We start from the raw sequence: 24,632 nt of genomic DNA on the forward strand, positions 1-24,632 counted from the left end.
ACCTGCCTTCTCACCGCCGCCAATCACAGACCTGCCTTCTCACCGCCTCCAATCACAGACCTGCCTTCTCACCGCCTCCAATCACAGACCTTATTTATCTATAATCAAAAGCACCCTTATAATGGAGTACAAGTCTAATGAAGACAATAAGTATAAGCCGAGGGTGGGAAATGAGGCACCTACTAGTCAATGTAAAAAATAAAGTGGGAGGAATAGTGCCCCATCATTAGTATCAGTGGGAGGAATAGTGCTCCATCGTTGGTGTCAGTGGGAGGAATAGTGCCCCATCATTGGTATCAGTGGGAGGAATAGTGCCCCATTGTTGGTGTCAGTGGGAGGAATAGTGCCCCATCGTTGGTATCAGTGGGAGGAATAGTACCCCATCATTGGTGTCAGTGGGAGGAATAGTGCCCCATCATTGGTATCAGTGGGAGGAATAGTGCCCCATCATTGGTGTCAGTGGGAGGAATAGTGCCCCATCATTGGTATCAGTGGGAGGAATAGTGCCCCATCATTGGTGTCAGTGGGAGGAATAGTGCCCCATCATTGGTGTCAGTGGGAGGAATAATGCCCCATCATTAGTATCAGTGGGAGGAATAGTGCCCCATCATTGGTGTCAGTGGGAGGAATAGTGCCCCATCGTTGGTGTCAGTGAGAGGAATAATGCCCCATCATTCGTATCAGTGACACCAATGATGCGGCACTATTCCTCCCACTCACACCAATGACACTTGCTGACCCCTGTTGCAGTATGGTGCTGCTGCAGCTAGCATATGTGGTTGCAGCAGCACCTCTGCACTGCACACTTACCGGCTTTTCCCTCACTCGATTTTCGCGGGTCCGCTCGGCTCCGCCTCCTCGCCCGTGATTGGCCGCCTGTGTACCTTTCCTGAGCTACAGTTCTGGCGGCCAATCACCGGTGAGGAGGCGGAGCTGAGCAGCAGGAGTGAGGGAGTGGCCGGAGTGACGGAAGGAGCAGCGCTTCCTGGATGGATCATCGTGGGAGCCAGGTAAGAGACAGCAGCCCTCTGCCCACCCCTGTACGCGCCCCCCTTGACGGAGCCTCGCGCCCCCCCTGGGCAGACGTTGACTCGAGTATAAGCCGAGGGGGGCGTTTTTCAGCACAAAAAATGTGCTGAAAAACTCGGCTTATACTCGAGTATATACGGTAATTATCTTTGGCATATTAATCATATTACAGATATAGTCATTACTAAATTCACATACAATGCATAAGTGGCAGTATTGTATTGTTATTTAATTATCTCGTTTTTAGCTGGTTCCTGGGCACTTGGTATTAGTCTTCTTACAGCTGAGTATATTTACCCAGCTTGTATGAAAAGATCAATGGCAAAATGGCGTCAATGCACTCGCGCATGCGCAGTAGCCGATCACTGGCAAAATGGCGCCGATGCGCAGTAGCCGATCTTTGGCAAAATGGCGGTGGCACGAAAATACAAGCGCCCGGTCTATTTAAACACAGGCAATGTATGGGCAGTAGTGTTGACATTCCTCTGAAGATGTGCGGTTGCACGAAAGGCCTAAGGAATCAACACGCTGTGACGTTTAGCCGCTGGAGCCACATGCTGGTCCGGCGGCCATCTTAACTACTGGTCAGTGTACCTATTTTATTGTGAAACTTTCTGAATTTAATAAATGTATTACTTTTGGCAATATTACGCCATGAGCACTTTTCTTATGACTCCTTTACGGAGCCTTTAAGTATGCAGAACCTGGGAAGTTCTTCAATATCCAGAGGAGGGGAATTCCTGTAACCAGGTGGCTGACCCTGCTGATCCTTAAGGAGACCTCTGGAGCAGACATCACCCATTTACTGCAGAGCTGTCCAATAGGAGACGGATGTCCCAGATACATACCTTACTACTCTGATGCTCCTGTTTTTGTATATATCAATGCGCATTATCTATGCGCTTCTGGTAAGTGCATAATTTTATCATTTGCTTGGAGCACCATTAAGAAGGATACGCTTACTGGCACTATTCATAGCACCGACTGTGTAGTGAATTATATTGGGACTTTAGTTTCATTTATTTAGCGCTGCACTTTATTCTTATTCACTAATCACAGACCTGCCTTGGCTGTTTGAATTTGACTTGTGATACAGCAAGCAGAGCCAGAGAAAGACGAAGCAGTAACAGTTTATCTGCAGGATCCATTGACCTAAATAGGCTAGAGAAGGGATAGGAAACCTTCAACACTTGTGGAATTACATATCCCAAAAGGCATTGCAAAATTCTGACATCCACAGGAATGACTCCCAGAGGCAGGCACATGGCGGAATTTGTAGTTTCAGCTGAAGTGCTGAACACTGCCTACTCCTGGGCTAGAACCTATTTAGGAGATTTTCATTAGGTGGTTTTTGGCCTATTGATCGACTGGTGGGGGATGACACCATCTCATACATGTGCATAGGAGTCAGTCATTCTGGCACAACCAGCATATGCCTGGAATGCACACTGAACTGTGCATGTACAATCTCGTTGTCCATTCAACAGAAAATTGCAAGCAGGCAGGTGTGTATTATTGCAGAAGGGACATAGCATGTCTTTTTAGCAATAAAGAGCCTCCTGCTGTTAGATTTATACAAGCTAGGTTAAGTTCCAGTTTAAATGCAAATTGATTTTAACATTTTCACTCTCTCAGCAGTCAGGTATTCCTACGTTGTATTAGTAGCAATGACTACCTTGTGGGATTGAAAAAACTCTATTTTAGAAAAAGTAAGTTAGTGAGAAAATAAAAAGACTTGTTTTTTTGTGCTTAGGGCTGGGAATTTTAGAGATTTAATAGAATCCTGAAGTTGAGCTTTAAGCACAGATTTATGAGTGCAGAATCGGGGGGGATTCTGCACTCATAAATCTGTGCTTAAAGCTCAACTTCAGGGGGGGGCCTTTTTGCCTAAACAGTATAGGACCAGCTGTCCATCTGTGCAAAATCGTTATGAAAAGGTAAACTACATGGGTGACTTACGGTAATGGTTCTCAAGGCCCTAGTCGTGCCCACTGCTGGGCTATGGTCTCCCTTCCTTCCTAGCCCCCAGTCAACTGCAGATCCCCTAACCTACCACAGTGCCTTCCACCTCCCATAGCACCCCCAACCTCCCATAACTGCCTGCTTGACCACCCAGAGAGCCCCTAACCCCCACAGTGCCCCCCCTCGCATCTCCCTGAAAAGCCCGCTACAGAAACCTCATTACCCCCCATAGTGACACCCAGCCCCTTCCAGCATTTTAATACATATTTTGCATTGCCATTTTTTTTTTTTTTTTTTTTTTAGCTGGCCTGCTTTGTTACCGATAAGTAATTGCAGGAAAAAAGTCTGTGTATGTGTTTTTGGTCATTGGCTCAAAGTATGGAACCCAGAGGGTAAACCTGAGCAGGGTTCTAACCCTTCACCACGTAAATTGGCCATATAAATTGACGGCGCTATATAAGTACCTGAAATATACTATACAATCTGATTGTAAAATCTCCTTCAGTGGTAACAAAATTACAAAATACAAGGACAAACCTAAACAACAAATTTCATTAGCATCATGTACTACACAGTTGATGGTAGATCTAAAGGAAATTGTACAATCAGATTGGTGAGCCTTAAAGAAAAGTATTGGCTGGCGTTCCATTATATGCTTTTTGACACTTAATTTGAACAAGCCGGTTATTGAGTCCTATAGTTATTTGTCCAGCCCTGTCTCTATTTGCAGTAGCCGTACCTGTAAAAAGATAATTTATACCCGTACCTTTTGTTCATCCAAAAACAGAAATCAGACAGTTTGCAGTTTTTTGGGGTATTTTTTTATTATTATTTATTTTTGTAAATCACAGAAAATGGCAGGAAAACACAAGATAAAAAAAGTCTGACAACCTGACAAAAACTAATGCAAGAGGGGGGAGGGGGGTGGAGACACATAACAGACACAAACTGCACTCAACCCCTCCACCTATTAAGAGGTACCAGGGTCACTCTTCAACCTATCAACATCCAGCTCTGGTCCACCCACACACCTCTCTGTTTCATATCGCCCATTCTGTGCCCTCCTTTTATTGCTTGCTGGCTCTCAGCTACTTCTCTTCCACCACCTTTTCAGCATCATTCATCTGTTAGCTCTGTGGTTTCTTCCCCCTTCCACCAATCACCTGTGACCAGGCAACTGCCACTAGTCTCAAACCAGCTTCCAAAATAAGGCAAGTTGTACACGTCTGTCTGCAACCCGTCTACCCCGTCATATTTTATTGAAAGCACAGCGGGCTTACTGAAGACAGAACGTTGCTCCTCTATGCATTTATGAACTGATTTGTTTTTTTGTTTTTGATTTTTCGTTACATAACTATGACAAAGGGTAGGTTGGAACTGCAGACATATGCATGAAACAGCCCTACCATTTGCATTTTGTTCTCCTAATGTCTTGGTGTCACCATGTACTTTATGTTCCCCAACTGTCTGTTGACAACACTTTAACTCATGTCTTTTCTCCTCTACTGTAACTACTCAGTAGTACTTGAGTAGTTATTAAAACTGTTGCCCATCACATAGATCTAGGCCTGGCTACTTTACCCTTCCAAACAGACCCCCCAGCCCTCTCCATTTCTCTAGCATATGACGTTCTGTACCTCCACCCTGATCACAATGAGACACACACTCGCCACTCCCTCCTAATACACAGACATCAGGACAAGGTACCTATCACCCCCTTCTAATACACAGACATCAGGACGTTTAGCTCTCACCCCCTCCTAATAACAGAGACAAAATACATGTACCTCTCACGCCCATAAAGACTGAGTACATCAGATATGGAGGAATATTAAGTGGGGTGGTTGGGTGAAGGGGGTATTTATTACACAGATGAGACTTCGATATGAGACTCTTCGGGTCTCTCTAGAAGTCAAAGGGCCCTAATAATGCCCCGTAAAGACCCTACGCTGTACACCAGACATTGTTCATGAGGTGTCATGTGACCACAGTACCGGTGCCCTCGCAAATCCCCGGATTAACCCTATAGCTGATGAAGCAGCACATTACTGGTATATGTACGTAGAGCGGTGTGTTCTGAAGCCTTTGGCAGCATAGAGGTTGTTAGGAAGAGAGTTTGTACAGCCCTCCCCCCTTTATTCAATGGTTTCTCCACTTTTCCTTCCCATTCTTTGTCCTGGCACTCCAATACCAGATTTCCCAAGAGTGAAGAGCTTAAAATCTATATTATTCTCCATCCAAAAATTTTTAGACCCTCCACTCGATCACCTTCTCTGTTACAATCCTCTCTCTCCCCCTCCTTTATATTAAAACATTATAGAAGCAAATAATAATAAAAAAAAAAGAAAGAAAATCCTGGTTCTATTTATATTTATATATAATATATATTTATATATATATTTATAATTTTACAGAAAAAAAGTGGGGGAGAGAAATGACTTGAAAAAAACCAACATGGAATCTGGAACAGAAGGCTTGGCAGGTGGGAGTTATGGCGACTTTTGTAATTCTTAGAATCCGGTGGAGCTTGTTGCTGTTTTATTTTGGGGGTTTTTTTTTTTGTTTTCAATTATGTTCTTGTTATGTTTTTTGTTTTTTTGTTTTTTTCTTCGTTTTTGTTTGATTCAAAGGGGAGGGGGATTCGGAGGTTGGAGAGGGTCCAGGTCTGGGAGATGCGTCTCTGCGAATTTAATAATAGGATTCTTTTTCTACCCAACCTGTAAGAGAAAAAGGAAATAAAGATCATCATTATTATATCAGCTTATTCAACACACAGGGAGAGATACCTTCTCTTTAGCATTGATCGGATGTCAAGGTATTTAGTCATGTACATGGCTGCCGTGAAGTCACTGGCTTTAAAGTGGGATGCCAAAAATGATTGCAGTTATATTTTCCTTAGTTACACTATATGGCCAAACGTTTGTGGACCCCTAACCATTACAACTATGAGATTGTTGGACATCCCATTTCAAAACCATGGGTATTAGTATAGAGTTGGCCCTTCGCTTTGTTGCTGCAAGAGCCTCCACTCTTCTGAGAAGGCTTTCCATAAGAAAAATGTGTCTGTGGGGTTTTTGAGGGTATCCAGCCAAACCAACATTTGTGAGTTCAGGAACTGATGTTGGGTGAGCTGGCTTGCAATCGGTTTTCCCATTCTTTCCAAATTGATCAGTAGGGTTGAACTTAAGGCTTTGTGTGGGCCACTCGAGTTCCTTCCCACCAAACTTATCCAACCGTGTATTTATGGAGATGGCTTTGTGAACAGGTACTGGAACAAACAAGGGTCTTCCACAAACTGTTGCCACAAGGTTGAACACATACAGTTGTCTATAATGACTTTCCATGCCTTAGCATTTTTTTAGTACCCTTCATTGGAAACAGCTAAACATAGTAATTTGGAGCTATGCCCACATACGTCTGGCCATACTCTACCTTAATCTTAGAGCTGCAACTCTCCTTTATATACCTCTACACCCTTCGCTCCTAAAATCAAGGTCATGGAAATCATCCATTATTATTATTACCCATATGAGTAATTAGAGAATTAACAATAGGTGGTCAATTTCTAATTCCTATTGTACATTCCAGCAATGTACAGTAGAGCAATAGCAGCACATTGTGGAGGCCATATCTGTACTGTCTCCTCCTGTAAGTATGTTCAGTGTTAGACTAACAAGAAATGAGCGAAGCAATAGGGTCTGATTTACTGAGAGTGCTTCTAGGCAGACAATTATGATCGGTTGATATCAGGACAAGTGCCAGTAGTATATAAAATGCATTCATTATTTTATTTGCTCCTAGTTTGGGGGACAGGGGGCAAGCAGTCTTCGTTTAACAAAAAGACTGCTTAAAACTATCATATAGGTAACAGGATTAGCTGCTGTGAGTGCAGCCTATATACAATGCAAAAAACAGAGCTCGGACTGCATGCCACACTGACTTACCTCCTGGGTGTCGCCTAAGGATAAGTTTCCGGATCTCATCATATATAAAGATGAGGAAGCTGTATGGGAAGGCACAGAACCACCAGCTGGGCCTGGATAAAGAAATAAAATGCAGTTTATTAAACCCAATCTCATTTTAAATATGTGCTTTTTCTAGCTTGAAGAAAATTAGTTATTTTTGTTTTGGAGAAACAAGGATGAGTAAATACTTCTGTCAAGTCTTTATAGCTTTCTGGGACAATTGAGTAAGGATGAGCTTGGGTTTGGTCCAAACCCATGTTCGACCAAACCCAGAAGGCTGTTGTCAGTACCAATTAGCTGCGGTCAGGGCATTCCCCGCCCAGCAGCTTCATGTACACAGAGGGATGCTGGTGACATCATTGACCTAATATAGCCATTTTATGTAAATGTTACTAACTTAATATGGCCATATTAAGTCAATGATGTTACAAGCATAACAGCCCCTTTGTGTACATGCAGCTCCAGGGCTGGGAATGGTCTGGGCAACAGCTTCTTGGCCTGGTACTGACAGCTTCCTTCCGGGTTCATGGTTTAATCTGAACCCAAGCTTATCCTTAATGGAGTCACAGAAAGCTGGTACTGACAGCTTCCTTATGGGTTTGGCCAAACATGGGCTTGGACCAAAGCCAAGCTCATCTTTACCTTTTACTCAATGAAGTTAATTGAGAAAACATGACAGAAGGATCCTATACTGAGAGACCTACAGTATGGAAAGTGGTCATTGCTGACCCTGTCAGAAAATGCTAGCTTCCAGTACTTTCTCAGACACTAAACCAGAACTTACATACAGAACATATCCTTATTTGCATACTCATCTTAGGTCATTGACTCAAATAATATTGAGTGAATTCAATCTTTAAGGGGTTGGGCATTTATTATTTTCAGAAGGAGATGAGCAATGGCAACCTACACATTGCTCTCAGCATATATTCCCTTTATTACCAGCACAAGCAGTTCAGTGCATGTCGTGTGAGTTGCCTGTAGGCGATAAACCGGCATTTAATAAAATATTGATTGTACATTTCTTGCTCAGAGTTCAGGGAAAATGCTTAAACTTTTACAAACTGTACAATCAACAGTTAAAGAAGGTCTATCATGAGGGAAACACAGACACTGCCAATGCTGATATGGCTTTCTGAAAATGCTAGGCGCCTAGATGTCATTGCTGAACCTCTCCCTTCAATACTTTAAAACACAGACACAGAAAAGTGTGTAAATGAGGACTTTTTCTCTTTCCTGATCTGCATACTTGCTTCAGGTCAATGATTCAGAAAGTATTAAAGCTAATACATCCACATAAAAGTCAACCTATTAGCATTTCCAGAAGGGGGTTAAAAATGACAGACTTAATATTTGTCATGACAGGTTCACTTTATTTTGATGCCCATGTCCTGAGGTGCAGTGATTTCAGATTTACATACACAGTTGTTGCATTGATTGAGAAATATTTGGCATGGTGCAATATTCGACAGTATAGATGCAGGGGGGATTTGGAACCTTTAGCTGTGGGGCAGCGGAACACAACCAATTGGTCCCTTCATAGTAGGAATACATTACTGTGGCCAAGAAAAAGGATGAATGCAAAGTGTGGCATGGTGCAGTAGTGTTTGGTGGGCATGATGAAAGGTACTAGTTCCTAAATGTAGACATTCCATGGCAAATAGAAGGTCCTATCCATGTAGACATTCCATGGCAAATAGAAGGTCCTATCCCCTTCCCTCAGCTCGAAAAATGCCTTGTCCCCATCCTACAATGTTTTCAGGAGGAACAAGTAGCGTCACCACTGCTTCCTGGCAGAACGAAGAACTCAAAATCCAATGAGAATGCAGTGTTGCAATGGGTTGAGGTGCACTCTCAACTCTGCCGGAAGGCAGGGTGTCATCACCTGGAATAGTCTGAGGCCAGAGGTAGTATTTTTTGGAGGGGCTGTTAACAAACAGCTTTTTAAAGCCACTTGTGTTGGGGGGCAGGGGGCTGGCCAAAAAGTGGACCTTCCATTTGCCATGTTTTTAGCAACACCCTTTTTCTTACCATGCTCAATCACTGCAGTGCCATGCAACACTTTGCATTGCACACTTTCTTTAGCCCACAGAAATATGCCCCTACCATGAAAGCACCATTTGCAATTGCAGGTCTACTTTAAGGACATAGTTTACTCTGACACAATTCAGGATCAGCTTCCTTTGTGGCTCTTGGCAGCCAGTCATATAACATCTTAGAGCCACAAAGGAAGGTCATGTCTGAAGACTTCCCTCTGCCATATGCTGTGATAAAAGATATAAAATCAGAATAGACCACTAAATGATGCCCGGCAGCTCTCACTGACTGTAGACCTATGGGGGGCCACCAAAAAGTCTTCTATGTACTCGATCCTCTGATCCCTTTGTTGTTCTCCTCCTTCTCCTAATGGTCTGGTTTGTGGATTGTCCCTTGGCATCCTCACATCCAATCCACATCCAAACAGGTCTATGAGATCTGCTTTGGTCTTCATGGTGCCAGATGGCATCATGTCATAGGGGAGAAGAGGCTGTGAGCGCTGGTCTTACAACATGGAGGAGACTGGGGAAGCATAGGATCAGGTAAGTAAAAATGCTTTTTGTGGTCCCACCTACTTCAAGGAAGGATTTTTGTTTTTCGTGGAGTTCAGCTTTGACTCACGCCAAAACAATGGTGTGGGGAGTGTGGTATTTTCTGGCACAATAGGTTTCATGGTCAGGAGTTGGATTTCACTGGAAACTTGCTTACTCTGGATTAGCCTTCACAAAATACAGTAGCCTGAGACAGCCAGGCAACTAATCAAGCCAGCAATGGAAGTCCACAGATATAGTATCTCCCATTACAGGTTTCCTTTACTGTCACACATGCATCACAACTGAACCTTGGCACGTAACGGACTTACTTTAGTGGATACATTCTCAGTGCAATGTCCATTCCAGGGCAATACGACAAGAAAGCTGCTAACGCTGTTTCTTCAAAAAGACCGAAAATTAGGATTTTATTCCTGCAATGACAAACAAGCGTTCAGGGTTATCAAGATGGTAGATCCTATATATACAATCTATTATCTCAAATTTTCTTAAAAATAATTGATGTATTTAAATGCTACAGAAGCCATCTTTCCATGTCAGTCTATATACCCAGTTATGTTTTTGTAAATCTGGCCAAACTGTCTATTTTTTCTTGTAACTGTGGCAATAGTACAGTATATACAGTGCAAACCTTCCCAAAGTCCCCAACCCCTTGCTTTTTTAATTGGTTCATTACAGTGTACATAGAACATGCAATCAAACTAAAGGCATTCCCAACTTTCATGCACTTGAATTTAAATCTCTAATAAGAAATTGGGGAATAATGTTGCACATCTAAATGGATACAGGGAGGTGGGTTTTTTTTTTGGGTGTGGGGGGGATGATCATGTCTAATAGGTCAACCCAATGACTACACTACAAAGCCATATCTTATACAGTATGCGAGTGGGTGTGTTTGTTTTTGTTAACAAAAATGGAGCAGGGCTGGGACAAGGGGTGTGCAAGAGGGGCAGATGCCCCAGGCGCATTATTTTTATGTGGTGATGGGGGATCAGTATGACCATCCCCACTAAGGCTACTTGCCCTGCCCTGGTGCCCAACAGGTGGACCAACTTGTCCTGGGCTAGGTCTGCTTCACATTTTGGGCACCTTGCAGATTGGCCATAGGGCACTAGAATGAAGTCACCACTACTGTCCACTCAACAGTAGAAGTATAGTGCAAACATCTTCGCCCTGGGCACTGGATGACCTTGTACCGGCATATTACAGAGAATGAGAAATGTTCATGTTTTTCCTTACTTCATGCCCTGCTGGAATACTGAGTTTCTTCTGGTCTTACAGATGATGACATCAGCCCATTGTACAACCACAATACTGACGAAGAAGGCAGTGTGACAAGTGAATTCCACAATCTTGCGCTGCTCATATGTCTAAAGCACAGAGAAGGGAAAACGTATTATAATGTTGGTTCTCAGTGGGTTTCTAACAGATGTATATACATTTCCTTTATCAGTTATGTTTAGCAATACAACGCAAAAATGACTTGTGAGGCAAGGACATATTAGGTATGCCTGGAAAAACTTCAGTAAAGCCCCCCTAGTACATCCCCCCCAGTATAATCTAAGCCCTCAGTTTGACCTCTAAGTTTCCCATCCATGCACAGAAGTGGATATGAGAGTGTCAGGGTCCGCCGCGGCGTCTGTCCCAGCACATGCGCAGTCGCGACGGCTCGCGCCGGGATACGGGCACTAGGTCTCGCCGGCCGCGGCTGAAGGAGACTCGCACATGTGCAGTAGGTGCCGCAAGTACACGATGGGCAACCAATGACAGCGCAGGGCGCGGTATTTAAAGGTGCCCTGCGCTGTCACAAATTGCCGCAAGGTCTTTCCTGCTACCTGTGTTCCTGTACCCTGAGTTCTGTTCCTGTTTTGACCCGGATTGCCCTGACTACGCTGCCTTCTCCTGTTTTTGACCCGGATTGCCCTGACTACACTGCCTTCTCCTGTTTTTGACCCGGATTGCCCTGACTTCGCTGCCTTCTCCTATCCTGACCCCTGGCTTATCTGACCTCTCTGCGGTCTGACCACCCCGGTATTGACCCTGCGTGTGACCCGACCATCCTTTGCCTGCCGATTCTGTACCTCGCTGCTCCCACGGTAACGACTGGGCTGTCTGACTGCGATCCATCCATCCATCCATCCCGCCTGAGCCTGCCGGTCTCTTCACATCAGGCTCTCCTCCTGTATCCATCCCCTGTGGTCCCCTCTGCCACGGGTGGGAGTGCTCAGAGGTCGTGACCTGGTCCTGGTCTGCTTCAAGTCCATCCCCACCATCAGGGGCCCTGGTGAATACGCAGACCGGGACTTAGACTCCACGCTCTGGGTAATCCTGTCTGGTGGGCTGCCAGAGGTACCACCTGGCGGATCATAACAGAGAGCTACCTACTTTACTGATCACTGTAACAGCTTGTTCTTAATAGAATTAATAGGAGCAATGTGGCCATTTTGTTACATTGTAATTGCAGCTGTTATGAACAGATCACAAGGCTTGTCCTCTAATATGTTGGTTAATTACGTGCAGCAAACCTGTAAATGTATACTTTTTTGACCCATGAATAATGTTTAGTTAACCTTTGTTGACTTAAAGTGAGCCCGTTGCAAACAAAAAACTCCCTGTAAAAGCAAAAATTCTAAATATGTACCTCTCTCCTGCTATCCATGCTACTAAACATTGCTTTGATGAAGAGGAATCGTCCCCTACTATCTGTTGGGAAATTGACACTTCCAAGAGTGTCAATCACCCTTGTCCCCGCTGTGCTTTATTTGTTTCTCCCATTGACTTCCTCACAACAGTGATTTGGCGGTCCGCTAGAGTGCTGCTGCGGAAATAGGAGATTGACCCTTCCCAGAGGTATCGGTTTCCCAGCAGATTTTCGGGAAAGATTGTTCTTCCAACAAATCAACATTTGGCACTGTGGACAGCAGAGGAGGTAAGTATTCACATTCTTTTGCAGGCAAGTGTTTTTTCGGCAGTTTAATATTATCTACAGGGTCACTTTAAATATCCACTTCCTGTCCCTCTTTCTCTACCTTATGTTCATATATTTTTACAGTTTTTTATGCTTTTTACCTTTTTTGTTTCATTCATTTTTTTATAATAAAAAGTTGCATTTTTTGGAAAGAAAATTGAAAATAAAATGACCAAAAAGTATGATAGTTTCCCCTAAACTGCAAAAGTCTATAAAATAAAATGCAGCATTATATATGTATATAATATATGTATGTTTATATATGACCTAAAGATGGCAGGGCACAAATAAGCTACTAAATCCATGTGATTTCCAGGAGTCTAGTTTAGTTATGGGGTGTGGTGGGTATATAGCCTTCCCTCCCAACAGCTTGTGTGCTCGAATTTGTGATGGCCCATAGACCACTAATTGCCCATTTATTTATAAGGGTCTGCAATTATTGTATGAAAGTTTCAAATACTGTAGGTATAGGCCAGGCTGAGTCCCTTCTTCAGTGCAGAAGTCCATAGGTTGTAGATAAAAATTAATATACAGGATTTATATAGCGCCAACAGTTTGCGCAGCGCTTTACAATATAAGGGAGACAATACAATTACAATACATTTCAGTACAGAAGGAATGTGAGGGCCTTGCTCGTGGAGCTTACAATCTAAAGGAAGGGGGAGGTGGTACAAAAGGTGATAGCTGCGGGGGATGATCTGGCGGAGGTGATTCAAGTACAGTTCTTAGGTGGAGGTGGGGTAGGCTTCCCTGAAGAAGTTAGTTTTCAAAGATTGCCTAAAGGCAGACAGGGTGGGGGCTGACCGGACATGCTGTGGTAGGGAGTTCCAGAGGATGGGAGAGGCTCTGGAGAAGTCCTGAAGGCGAGCGTGGGAGGAGGTGATGAAGGAGCTATAGAGGAGGATATCATGGGAGGAGCGGAGTGGGCGATTTGGGTGGTATCTGTGGATGAGGTTGGTGATGTAGCTAGGGGCAGTGTTGTGGATGGCTTTGTAAGCTGTGGTTAGTATTTTGAATTTTATACGTTGGGTTAGTGGAAGCCAGTGGAGGGATAGGCACAGAGGGGCAGCAGTCACTGATCGGTTGGTAAGGTGTAGGAGTCTAGAAGCAGCATTCATAATAGACTGAAGGGGGGATAGCCTGTGTAACGGTAGACCAATGAGGAGGGAGTTGCAGTAATCGAGGCGGGATATAACCAAGGCGCGGATGAGTTGTTTTGTGGTGTCATTGGTCAGGAAGGGGCAGATTTTGGAAATGTTCCCGGAGGCTGAGGCGGCAGGATTTAGCCAGTGAGTGGATGTGGGGCCCAAAGGAGAGGTCAGAGTCTAGGATTACGCCTAGCACCCTGGCATGAGGGAAGGACCAATGGTAGTGCTGTTGATCTTAATGGTAAAGTCATGAGTGGGGGATTGGGGAGGAGGAAATATTACAAGCTCAGTTTTGGAAAGATTGAGTTTGAGGTGGTGAAGTGACATCCATGCTGATATGTCGCTTAGTAGATTTGTGATACGTGAAGAGATTGAGGGGGTGAGCTGGGGAGTGGAGAGATAGATCTGGGTGTCATCAGCATAGAGGTGGTATTGTAAGCCATGTGAGGTTATTAGTTGGCCCAGGGAGGAGGTATAGAGAGAGAAAAGGAGGGGCCCAAGAACAGAACCTTGGGGTACCCCAACAGAAAGAGGCAGCGGAGGAGGAGGAGTTGTATGTGACACTGAAAGTGCGCTAAGAAAGGTAATAAAAATCCAAACTGACCTTCCACTAGAATCTATAGTGTTAGTTTAGGCCAGACTTCAATTTTTGTTAAGACTTGGCGGTACCCAAAACTTCTCAGGAAATAGCTGACAACTCACCCACTGTTGGCCATAGCTGTCTTCCAGGTCATTAACTGTCCTGTCATCCCAGTTTAGCCGAATGCCCACCAAGTGAGATGGCAAGAAACCATTTTCTGCCAGAATGACGAAGTAGGAGAAAAAGCCACCAAGAGCCTGAATCATACCTATAGTGGTGGAAACATTGTTACAGGTGACAATCAAATAAAATAAATTTAGGAGATATTATTTTAGCAATAATCTGGGATAGGGACTCACCAATCTGCCCGTAAGCCATGCTAATTAATCTTTCGTTCACCAGTTTGTCTGTACGGGGATTTCTTGGCTGTCTCTTCATAATGTCACTCTCAGCTGCCTCATAGGCCAAGGAAATAGCAGGAACCTGGGGAAGTAGTTGATGCAAGTGTCATTATATACAGAGCATTGAAATGTAGGATATAGTTAAAACAAATAAACAAATTGATTAGACCAGCCTTTCTCAACCAGGGTGCCCAGGTCATGTCAATTGAACTGCCCATGGAGTGCTGTGTATGGTGCTAGTTCCTCTCTCCTTTACCTCCAGTAATAAGGATCCAATGTTTTCAAGTTTTTTTTCCCCAGCATCTTGTGACAATTTATCATATTAAAAGTGACTACTTTGGCCATCTGCCCTTCCTCAGTGCAATTATATACTCACCGCAACTCTTCTCCATAATGGACATTAACTGTAACACATTTGAGGGAGGAAGAGGTGTAGTTGCGAAGGTGGCATGGTTTTTGCTGAAAGGCTTTTGCCAAACTGACAGTCCAACATAGCCAACTAATCTTGCGTTTTGCCTAAAAAATTAACTGCAGTGACCAATGCCTAAGCACTGCTCATGTGACTGGCTGCCAGATGTATCCAGAATTTTATTCACAAAACGGTACATTTCACAAAGTCTTATTATCCTCATCGTATACAGTGCATTGTAAAATGAATCCCACTATTTAAAAAAAAAAAAAAGGCCGGAATTACTACAATAATAATGAACAGGCACTTCAGACCTTTATGTGACCCACCCAACACCCGAAATCCAGCCATTGTTACATGCCAGTTTTAATATTATTTGGTAGTGTATGCAGTTCAGCTCCAGACCATCCCCCACATACATGTGCCCATTGACTCCCACAATGCAAAGCATCTATGATGACAATGGTAGGTTACAGGTTCCCAAGATTTGGGTTACCCTGGGAGCTATAAGGTATGTGTAGGCACCAATGTGCCGCTGTAGCCTGTTCTGTACCATTTTGTTTCTGACAGGTTTACATTAAATATAGGACTGCTTTGAAGTGCATCTGTGAAAAAAATGTGGGCTGCCATCGCTGGCTTCCTTTTAAATATTCTAGTTGCCCAGCTGACCCTTTAGGTCTTATTTACTAAAGCTGGAGAGTGTAAAATCAGGCTCACCTCTGTATAGAAACCAATTAGCTTCTAAACTCAGCTTATTCAATTAAGCATTGGCAATAAAACCTGGAAGCTGATTGGTTTCTATGCAGAGGTGAGCCTGATTTTACACTCTCCAGCCTTAGTGAATAAACCTCTTTGAGTCACTGACTTGGAAACTAATGTGCAAGTTGGAAGAGTTGGAGTAAAGTCCTTTTTAGCATACCAGTTCTGGGTCAGTAACTCACACCATTGAAGCTAGAGGTGTGGCAACTAGAAAATGAAGATTTACATCAGGAAAGGATGGAAATGGAAGCCTTCCTTTTTCTCATGGTGGTATTCCTTTATGGAGCAATACTAATGGACATTCCGCTTTCCTTTAGGTTTGGAAGACTGTCAGTAGCTTGCACATACTGGGTCATTGGATGGAATGTACATGATAGCCATCCTGGTTCTAACCTGTTATGGAAACTCTTTGATTGCTCTGGGTACCAAATATTTTTTCCTTCCACTTACATCAATGTGCCACTATGGTCTACTCACCATGTCAGTGCCCAGATCAATGCACAGGATGGTGATGGTGCCCAGAGGCAGGGGGATGTTGGCCATAATGAAGAGCAGGAAGGGGGTGATCTCTGGAATGTTACTGGTCAGGGTGTAGGCAATTGACTTCTTCAGGTTGTCAAAGATAAGGCGACCTGTTGATGAGTGGACAGTGTTACACAAGTTGCAGCCTATATTCATGTAGAGTGTACTCCAGCTATTACAGAGTGTCCCCTTACCCTCCTCAACACCAGTGACGATTGAAGCAAAGTTATCATCCAGAAGAATCATGTCAGCAGCCTGTTTGGAGACATCAGAGCCAGCAATGCCCATAGCTACCCCAATGTCGGCCTTCTTTAGGGCAGGGGAGTCATTCACACCATCACCAGTCACAGCCACAATAGCGCCCTAAATTTGGAGAACACTAGGGTGTCAATCAAAAGAATTAAAGGAACACTTCCAAATTTAAGAATAGATATAACAACAACTACAACAGTATAGTTATGGCTTTTAAAATGATCTGTTTTATCCTGCAGCCAATTAAAATAATATCTTCACTGCAACCATGGCAATGGTACCCTGTGTACTTGTCTGGACAACATTCCAACCCCCCATTCAAGGGACTGGCTCACTGCTTTTCCCAGACATTGCATTCATACTATAAAATCCCCAGCATGACTAGTTCAGACTAATGGGATAATTTCAAACAGTCTTAAAATGTATAGGGATGTTGTAATATAAAACACCAAGTCTGATTATGTGATAATAGTAAAACCATGCCCTTCCACATATTGTACATTGGGCTACAATGGTCTTTACCTGTCTCTGGCATCCTTCCACAATGATCAGCTTCTGCTGAGGAGATGTGCGGGCAAAGACAATCTCTGTGTGGTTCTGAAGGATCTCATCAATTTGTTCGGTGCTCATGTCCTTCAGGTCTGTTCCATGGATTACACAAGCCTTGGCATCCCTAGTAAGAAATTAAAAATGACTGAGCTATAAAAAATCATCACAATTAAAGTAAGAGCTAATCTCTGTCTACATTGGAATACATATGAGGAACAGTTGGTAGGTACACTCTATGGTCAGAATTTTGGTAACAACAGATCATCACACCTATATGAGCTTATTGGACATTCTATTCCAAAACCATGGATATTACTATGGAGTTATCACCCTTCCTCTTTGAGCTATACCATCTTGTACTCTTCCGGGAAAGCTTTCCACAAGATTTTATAGTGTGTTTGTGGGAACTTGTGCCTATTTAGCCAAAAGAACATTGGTGAGGTGAGGTACTGATGTTGGACAAGAAGACCTGGCTTTCCATTTCATCCCAAAGGTGTTCAGTAGGTGTAGGCTGTGTGGTAGCTGTGTAGGCCGCTTAAGTTTCCTCGCACCAAACTCATCCAACTTCAAACTATGTCCCTATGAAGCCGGCTTTGGAGTGTAATCTTGTTAGAACAGAAAGGGCCTTCTTTAAACTGTTGCCACAAGATTGGAAGCACACGATTGGTATGCTGTAGAATTATTGGTACCCTTTACAAGAAATACCTCAAAATTTGGAGGGGTTTCCATGTACATATGGCTATATAATGTGATGGTCAAGTGTTCATAGACCTTGGAACATACTGTATAATATATTTTTACAGCATGGATCCTTCCTGACTTGAGTCAGTGGTTTAGTCTAACCATGATTCTAGAATGGTGGTGGCCTTACATCCCCAAGCAACATGCTTGGTGTCTTGTTAACTTCATTTTACAAGAAAGACAGTCTATTCTAAAACCTAAATGTATGGGTTCTCTACAGGTGGAGAACAGGATCTGAAGCCTTCTTTCACCCACTACATTCACATTCATGCAACAGGGAGTCACCATTTTGATGGAATTTTACATATTAACTAATTTACATAAAAGATTACAGGGGACCTTCATTTCTGTTATTTTGGAAAACCTTATCAGCTTGACTCTAAAATACCCCATTGTAGAATGCAAAGATTAATGTCTCTACACATTGCACAAGATACTCCAAGGAGATGGAACAACAATTTATTCCATCAATATCTTAATGGCTGCTATTTTTTTGAGGTCTACTGTAGCCTGACAAGCCAATCATGTGTCTTGTACCATTCTATCCACATGCTGAACCGAATGATACAGGTTTGGGGGGCATTACTTTTTTCAGTTTTGGGCTACATATGTTAATATGTAAAATGTTCATGTTTTGGAGGTCCTACAGGGGAACTGTCCAGGTGTGGAACCTAAATTCTTCCTTTTTGGTCAAGAGGCCAGGGCCTCACCTCACTTGCCAGAAGATCTCTGTGTACATAATTTCTCTGTTTTCTAATCTTTACTTTTACTTTGTAACTTTGTTATTCTAAAAAAAAACTTTCAAAGCTTTTCACCGTAGGCAGAGATTGTTGATTTCCTTATTTCTTTAATTTGCACAATTTCTGTCAATTTCTTAGATCTCTCGGACACTATTGGTGAAATCTCTGTTTCCAAGTCTGCTTTGGCCATTATAAGGGAACCCCACTCTCCTCACTGGATTTTTATTTATTTTATGTTATGGAGACTGTAAAAAATTGACAATAAAACACAAAGGAGGACGGGAACACCTAAAAATGTGGTTGGGCAGGAACATTCAGAAGAGATGGCAACAAGATCTAAGCCATTAGGAAGCCAGGAGATAACCAAGCTTTTTGACAGTTCTAACTTTGATTTTGTCACCTATCATGCCATCTCACGTTTTATCATTATCACTTTACCTTGGCTGGTTGCATCTTTTTTCCATACCTGGGATTAACCTGGGACACAGGGATGTTGAGTCTGGCTGCAATGTCCTCCACTGTCTCATTACCCTCTGAGATGATGCCCACACCCTTCGCAATTGCCTTTGCTGTGATTGGATGATCTCCAGTTACCATGATAACCTAAGGAAAATCATAAATAAATAAATAAGCAAGAGCAATGTATACTCAATATTAAACAGCCCTCTAAATATTTAATAGAAGCTTTCCATATTCACTGCTTTATTTTAAAGCTGAATTCTAGGGAAAAAGGCTAAATATTCAGATGAAATACATATTTATCCACCAAAGGATTTGTATTTGTCCATCCAGTCCTGCCACACAGCACATTCCAGTCTTTCATAGCAGGAGACCTAACTCTTTTTTCTGCTGCTGCTGAGTAACATTTACAGGTCTTGTTCCTCCCCCAGCCTTTGACTGGACAGACGAAGCAGCAATTCATCTATCCATGCTCTGCTCTCTTCTTCTAACAGCATGCAGGGATTATGTTAGCACATGAGAACTGCAGCACAAGTGACTGGTTCTTTGCACTGATTCTCTCTATCCCAGTCAGCTCTGCTGTACAGGGATTACAAGAGGTTTATACCAAGTCACATTCAGATACTTACAGTTCTTGTATGAAAAAGTATATTTATTTATACCTAGTTAATGGAGAGTGTGACGAGGCTGAGGCATTATGGGTGGAATTGCACATGGAGGTGCGTACTACAAAGGTAATCATTGGAGTTTGTTATAGGCCTCCCAGTGTTAATAAGGAGGTGGAGACTCAACTCCTTGCACAGATCAAAAGGGCTGGGACAGTGATAATAATGGAGGATTTTAACGACCCGGAAATTGACTGAAGTAATGGTACTGCAGGAACAGTTAAAGGGCAAAAATGTATAAACCTACTATAGGACAATTTTATGGTACAGTTCATAGAAGCCCCTACTAGTAATGATGCTCTGCTGGACCTGGTAATCTCAAACCATGCAGAGCTTATTACGAATGTCCATATAAAAGAACATCTGGGTAGCAGTGACCATAACCTGATTTAATTTATTGTTAGCTGTAAACAGCAAGCACCTATGGGAAAAATAAAAAAGCTCAATTTTAAGAGAGCTAATTTCCCAAGGCTGAGAGCTGCTCTCCAAGACTTAGACTAGGAGGGAATATTGGCATTGATGAACACAACACAGAAATGGGAGTTCTTCAAAAAGACTGTATGTGAAAACACTGCAAAATATGTTCCCATGGGCAACAAGATTAAAAGGCTAAAAATCAAACCTATGTGACTTACAGTCAAAATTAAAAAGGCTATAGATAATAAGAAAAGAGCTTTTATTAAATATAAAAATTAAGGAACACTATCATCGTTTAAACATTACAAAGAATATAACAGAATATGCAAAAAGGAACTAAAGACCGCAAAAACGAACAAGATTCCAAAAAATAGCAGGACCAACCCCAGAAAATTCTTCAAATATATTAACAGTAAAAAGGTTCAGTCCGAGCATGTAGGCCCTTTACAAAATAATGTAGAGTGGGTGACTGGGGAGAAAGAGAAGGCAAATTTATTAAATACCTTCTTCAGCTCTGTGTATACAAAGGAGCATGGGGGAGCTCTTGTCCATAATGGTCATGGTATTGACACAGCTCCAGATAATCCATAGTGGCTCACAATTGATATGATCCAAAACTATTTAGACAGAATAAAGGTGAATAAAGTATCTGGACTGGATGGCATACACCCACGGGTCCTTAAAGAATTGAGCTCTGTCATTTCAAAGCCATTATTTCTAATTTTAGGGATTCTTTAATGACTGGCATAGTACCACTGGATTGGCGTAAGGATAATGTGGTGCCAATATTTAAAAAGGGGTCAAAATCTTTACCAAGTAATTATAGACGTGTTAGTTTAACTTCTATAGTTGGGACAATACTGGAGAGTTTAATAAAAGACCACATAGATGAGTTCTTGCTGGAAAAAATATTTTAAGCAACAGAGAGTATGGATTCATGAAAAACAGAAGTTGTCAAACAAATCTGATTTCTTTTTATGAGGAAGTAAGCAAAACCTTGGACAGAGGGGTGGCGGTGGACGTGGTATACTTGGACAGAGGGGTGGCAGTGGACGTGGTATACTTGGACAGAAGGGTGGTGGTGGATGTGGTGTACTTGGATTTTGCAAAAGCGTTTGACACAGTTCCCCACACACGGCTAATGTGTAAGGTAAAGTCTATGGGCTTGAAAAAAATCCGTATGTAAATGGTTAGAAAACTGGCTAAAAGATCATATTCAGAGAGTAGTGGTTAATGATTCATACTCTGAATGGTCTAGGGGTGTCAGTGGTGTACCCCAAGGTTCAGTGTTGGGACCCTTACTTTTTAATATATTTATAAACAATATCGGGTCTGGGAATAAAAATCCCATTTCAGTCTTTGCAGATGACACCAAGCTGTGCAGTGGAATAACGGCCTTACAGGATGTCTTCACCTCACAAGCTGACCTCAATGCTCTGTATAATTGGGCAACTATGTGGCAAATGAGGTTTAATGTTGGTAAATGTAAGGTTATGCACTTGGGGGGCTAAGAATATGCATGCATCATACATACTGGGGGTGGGGTACAACTGGGGGAATCAATGGTGGAGAAGGATCTGGGAGTTCTTATAGATCACAAGCTTAATAATGGCATGCAATGCCAAGCTGCGGTTTCTAAAGCGAGCAAAATCCTCTCTTGTATTAAGAGGTATAGACTCCAGAGAGAGAGATATCATTTCTCCCGGTACAAATCATTCCTTCAAGAGTTGGTTCTGGCCAGCTCAGTGGATTGCTTTAAAAAAAAGCCTGGATTCTTTCTTGGATACACAGAATATAACTGGATACTAACATTTATAGGTAAAGTTGATCCAGGGAATATCGGATTGCCTCTTGGGGGATCAGGAAGGAATTTTTTTCCCAGCAGGAGCAAATTGGATCATGCTTTGCTGTTTTTTTTTGCCTTCCTCTGCATCGACTGTGGGTGTAGGTTATAACTTTTTTTGTATGGTTGAACTGGATGGACTTTTCTCTTTTTTTCAGCCAGACTAACTATGTAACTATTGACGCCATATTAAGTACATAGTTCAGCTTTCCAGTGGTTGTAAACCTCAGACATGAAATACGAACAAATCATGTCCTTCTACAGTGTGTACTTGTCTCAATTTAGAGTGCTAGATGTCATTTCTCTCTGTTGCCTTGTTTCTCTGCTATCAGCATGAGTCACTTCTATCATGTTTTCCTGACACCAAGAGAAAAAAGGTGACAGGGGAGGGACCTTCAGCTTACAGCTTGTGATTGACAGCCTCAGCTCTGTTCCTGTGTGAAGGTGGGTGTGTCCCATCCCTCCAATTAAGGCTCAGAGCTCCCCTCACTGAGCTCTGCAGAGTGTAACTTCAGCTCTCCACCCCTTGATTTTCAGGGCTGAGAGATTCTGCACTTTCAATAGCTGTAGAGAAGAGATGGCTGCAGAAAAACAGGTGCAACTAATATAGGAGGATTTGTTTCATCTCTGTGTATCACCTGCGGGCAGTCACATCACTGAGTATATGTAAAGGTTTATAACCACTTTATAAAAAGATGGGAAAGCTTCAACTCATTAAAGTTCTTGGCATTTGTTAGCATAAGGTTTTGGTTGTTAATCAGATGGTGGGATAGTCTGCTCTTACTTCCAGGTCATGGACTATAGGTAAAGAAAAAATGCTTGGCTCAAGACCTCCTGTCAAATTGACTTCCTCACCCTTCGGAAAACTGGGATACCTTAGTATGTAACCATTTTTATCAGCCTACTCGGCTTACCTTGATGCCTGCACTTCTGCACTTGCCCACAGCATCAGGCACAGCAGCTCTAGGTGGGTCAATCATAGACATGAGCCCCACAAAGCACAGGTTCTCAGTGCTGAAATTAAGGTCTTCGGTATCAAAAGCAAAGCCCTTTGGGTGCAGCTCCTCGGGGAAGTAGTAGTGGCAAAAGCCTGGAGGTAAGAAGATAATAAAAATTTAGGGTCATTGACTTATTACATGGGGAGTCCCCCCAACAAAGCAACATTGCTGATCATTGTGTCTTGGGAACACCAGCAATGTGGAAAAGTCATCACTGAAAATACCAGAAATAAAGGGGTATCTGTATTGCCCTTGGCAGCCAGTTAGTTACACAATATTTCATTGCCAGGACTAACTGGAAAATTAAGGGGAAAAAGAAAGAAAGGGATTGGGTGGCAATGCACACAAAGACAGTTCTACATTCAAACATTTTCAATAACCCGGTCCTCTTTTCCTTTTCCAGTTTCCCCAGTGTTATATGTCTACTCACCTAATACTCTCTCGCCAAGTCCCCCCAGCTCCAAGTATGCATTCTGGAAAGCCTCTCTCATCTCATCGTCCAATTGCTGCTCTTTTCCTTGGATCAAGATGGTGGAGCAGACATCCAGAATCCTTTCTGGGGCTCCCTTCATTACCAACAGGTAGCGGTTATCATTGGGGTCTTCGGTTTCATGGATTGACAGCTATTGAGGAAGAAATGGCAAGAAGCAGATAAGATGATCTTACTATAGTTAGTGGGTGACTCAGTATAAGGGCCTATGTACATTACTACTGATCTGTGTCTTCACAAATGCATTTTGACACCTGGTAGAGGCTGGAATATCAACACTTGGAAGAGCCATTAGAATTGCACCAATGGTTTTCTTAGCTGTCTGTAAGGAAGGAATTCTCGCAACCACTGTAAAAGGTGTTCTTCTTGTTAGGGACACGCTCCCAATTTCCCCCTAAGATTAATAATTTCTAGAAGGGATTCTCTGAGACCTGAAAATTATTCTAAGGATTCCAATGGGGTAAAAATTGAGAAAAGATCATATACTCAAATATTTTCCTATATATTCTTTAAAAATCTTACAAAACCTCTCCATTAGGGGCGGCAACAAAATGGAAGCACAGCTTGACCATGGCAAGGCTGTACACGCCAGGCATGAATGGGTTATTCCCAAGCAACCTGCAGTCACAGCGCTCCGGGACAGTCCAGGGAGGCAGAGTTAAAAAAGCTTTTATGTTATTATGAAATGAATGTTAAGAAGGATCAGGCTGGGATCCTACAGCAGCTGGGACTAATCTGTGCAGAGAGAGATTGACAAAAGCAGAGCAGGAGGGTGAGGGGCAGGATTGAAGGGCCAATGAGGAAAATGCCGGTAAGGAAGTACAGGTGGACAGAGGTAATATGTCAGCCTTTCTCAACCCGGGTTCTTTCAGAGGTTGATAGGGTTTCCTTTAGCAATGTGCAATTTCTGCCTCTCAAAATTGTAACAACTGACCAATGATCATTTTAGCTAGATATACAGGGAGGCATTCTTCCGACCAAAAATGTAAGAGGCACTCTACCTACTGAACACTAATGTAAGTGACGTTCTTCCCACTTATCACCAATGTAAGAGGCATTCTATCTACTGACCACCAATGTAAGTATCAATCTTCCTACTGACCTCCAATGTAAGTGGCATTCTACCTACTGACCACCAATGTAATGT

General features: G+C 42.7%; 1 protein-coding gene across 1 annotated transcript in view; it reads right to left on the reverse strand.

The window, feature by feature from the left end:
* Positions 1–3,789: 3,789 nt before the first annotated feature.
* The window catches only part of ATP1A3 (ATPase Na+/K+ transporting subunit alpha 3), a 132,154-nt gene continuing 111,311 nt past the window's right edge, over positions 3,790–24,632 (reverse strand). The window contains exons 12-23 of the mRNA XM_089687351.1: positions 23,426–23,618; positions 22,912–23,087; positions 19,080–19,216; positions 17,106–17,256; positions 16,526–16,694; positions 16,287–16,441; positions 14,600–14,723; positions 14,363–14,508; positions 10,784–10,914; positions 9,856–9,957; positions 6,936–7,027; positions 3,790–5,708 (exon numbers count right to left, since the gene is read on the reverse strand). Coding sequence (XP_089543477.1) covers positions 5,680–5,708; positions 6,936–7,027; positions 9,856–9,957; positions 10,784–10,914; positions 14,363–14,508; positions 14,600–14,723; positions 16,287–16,441; positions 16,526–16,694; positions 17,106–17,256; positions 19,080–19,216; positions 22,912–23,087; positions 23,426–23,618 — 1,605 coding nt within the window. The 3' untranslated portion in view covers positions 3,790–5,679. The remainder of the gene's footprint in view (positions 5,709–6,935; positions 7,028–9,855; positions 9,958–10,783; positions 10,915–14,362; positions 14,509–14,599; positions 14,724–16,286; positions 16,442–16,525; positions 16,695–17,105; positions 17,257–19,079; positions 19,217–22,911; positions 23,088–23,425; positions 23,619–24,632) is intronic.

This window comes from Staurois parvus, unplaced genomic scaffold (genome assembly GCF_062004578.1).
Source record: "Staurois parvus isolate SC_StPar_1 unplaced genomic scaffold, SC_StPar_1.0 ptg000423l, whole genome shotgun sequence".
NCBI classification, from domain to species: domain Eukaryota; kingdom Metazoa; phylum Chordata; class Amphibia; order Anura; family Ranidae; genus Staurois; species Staurois parvus.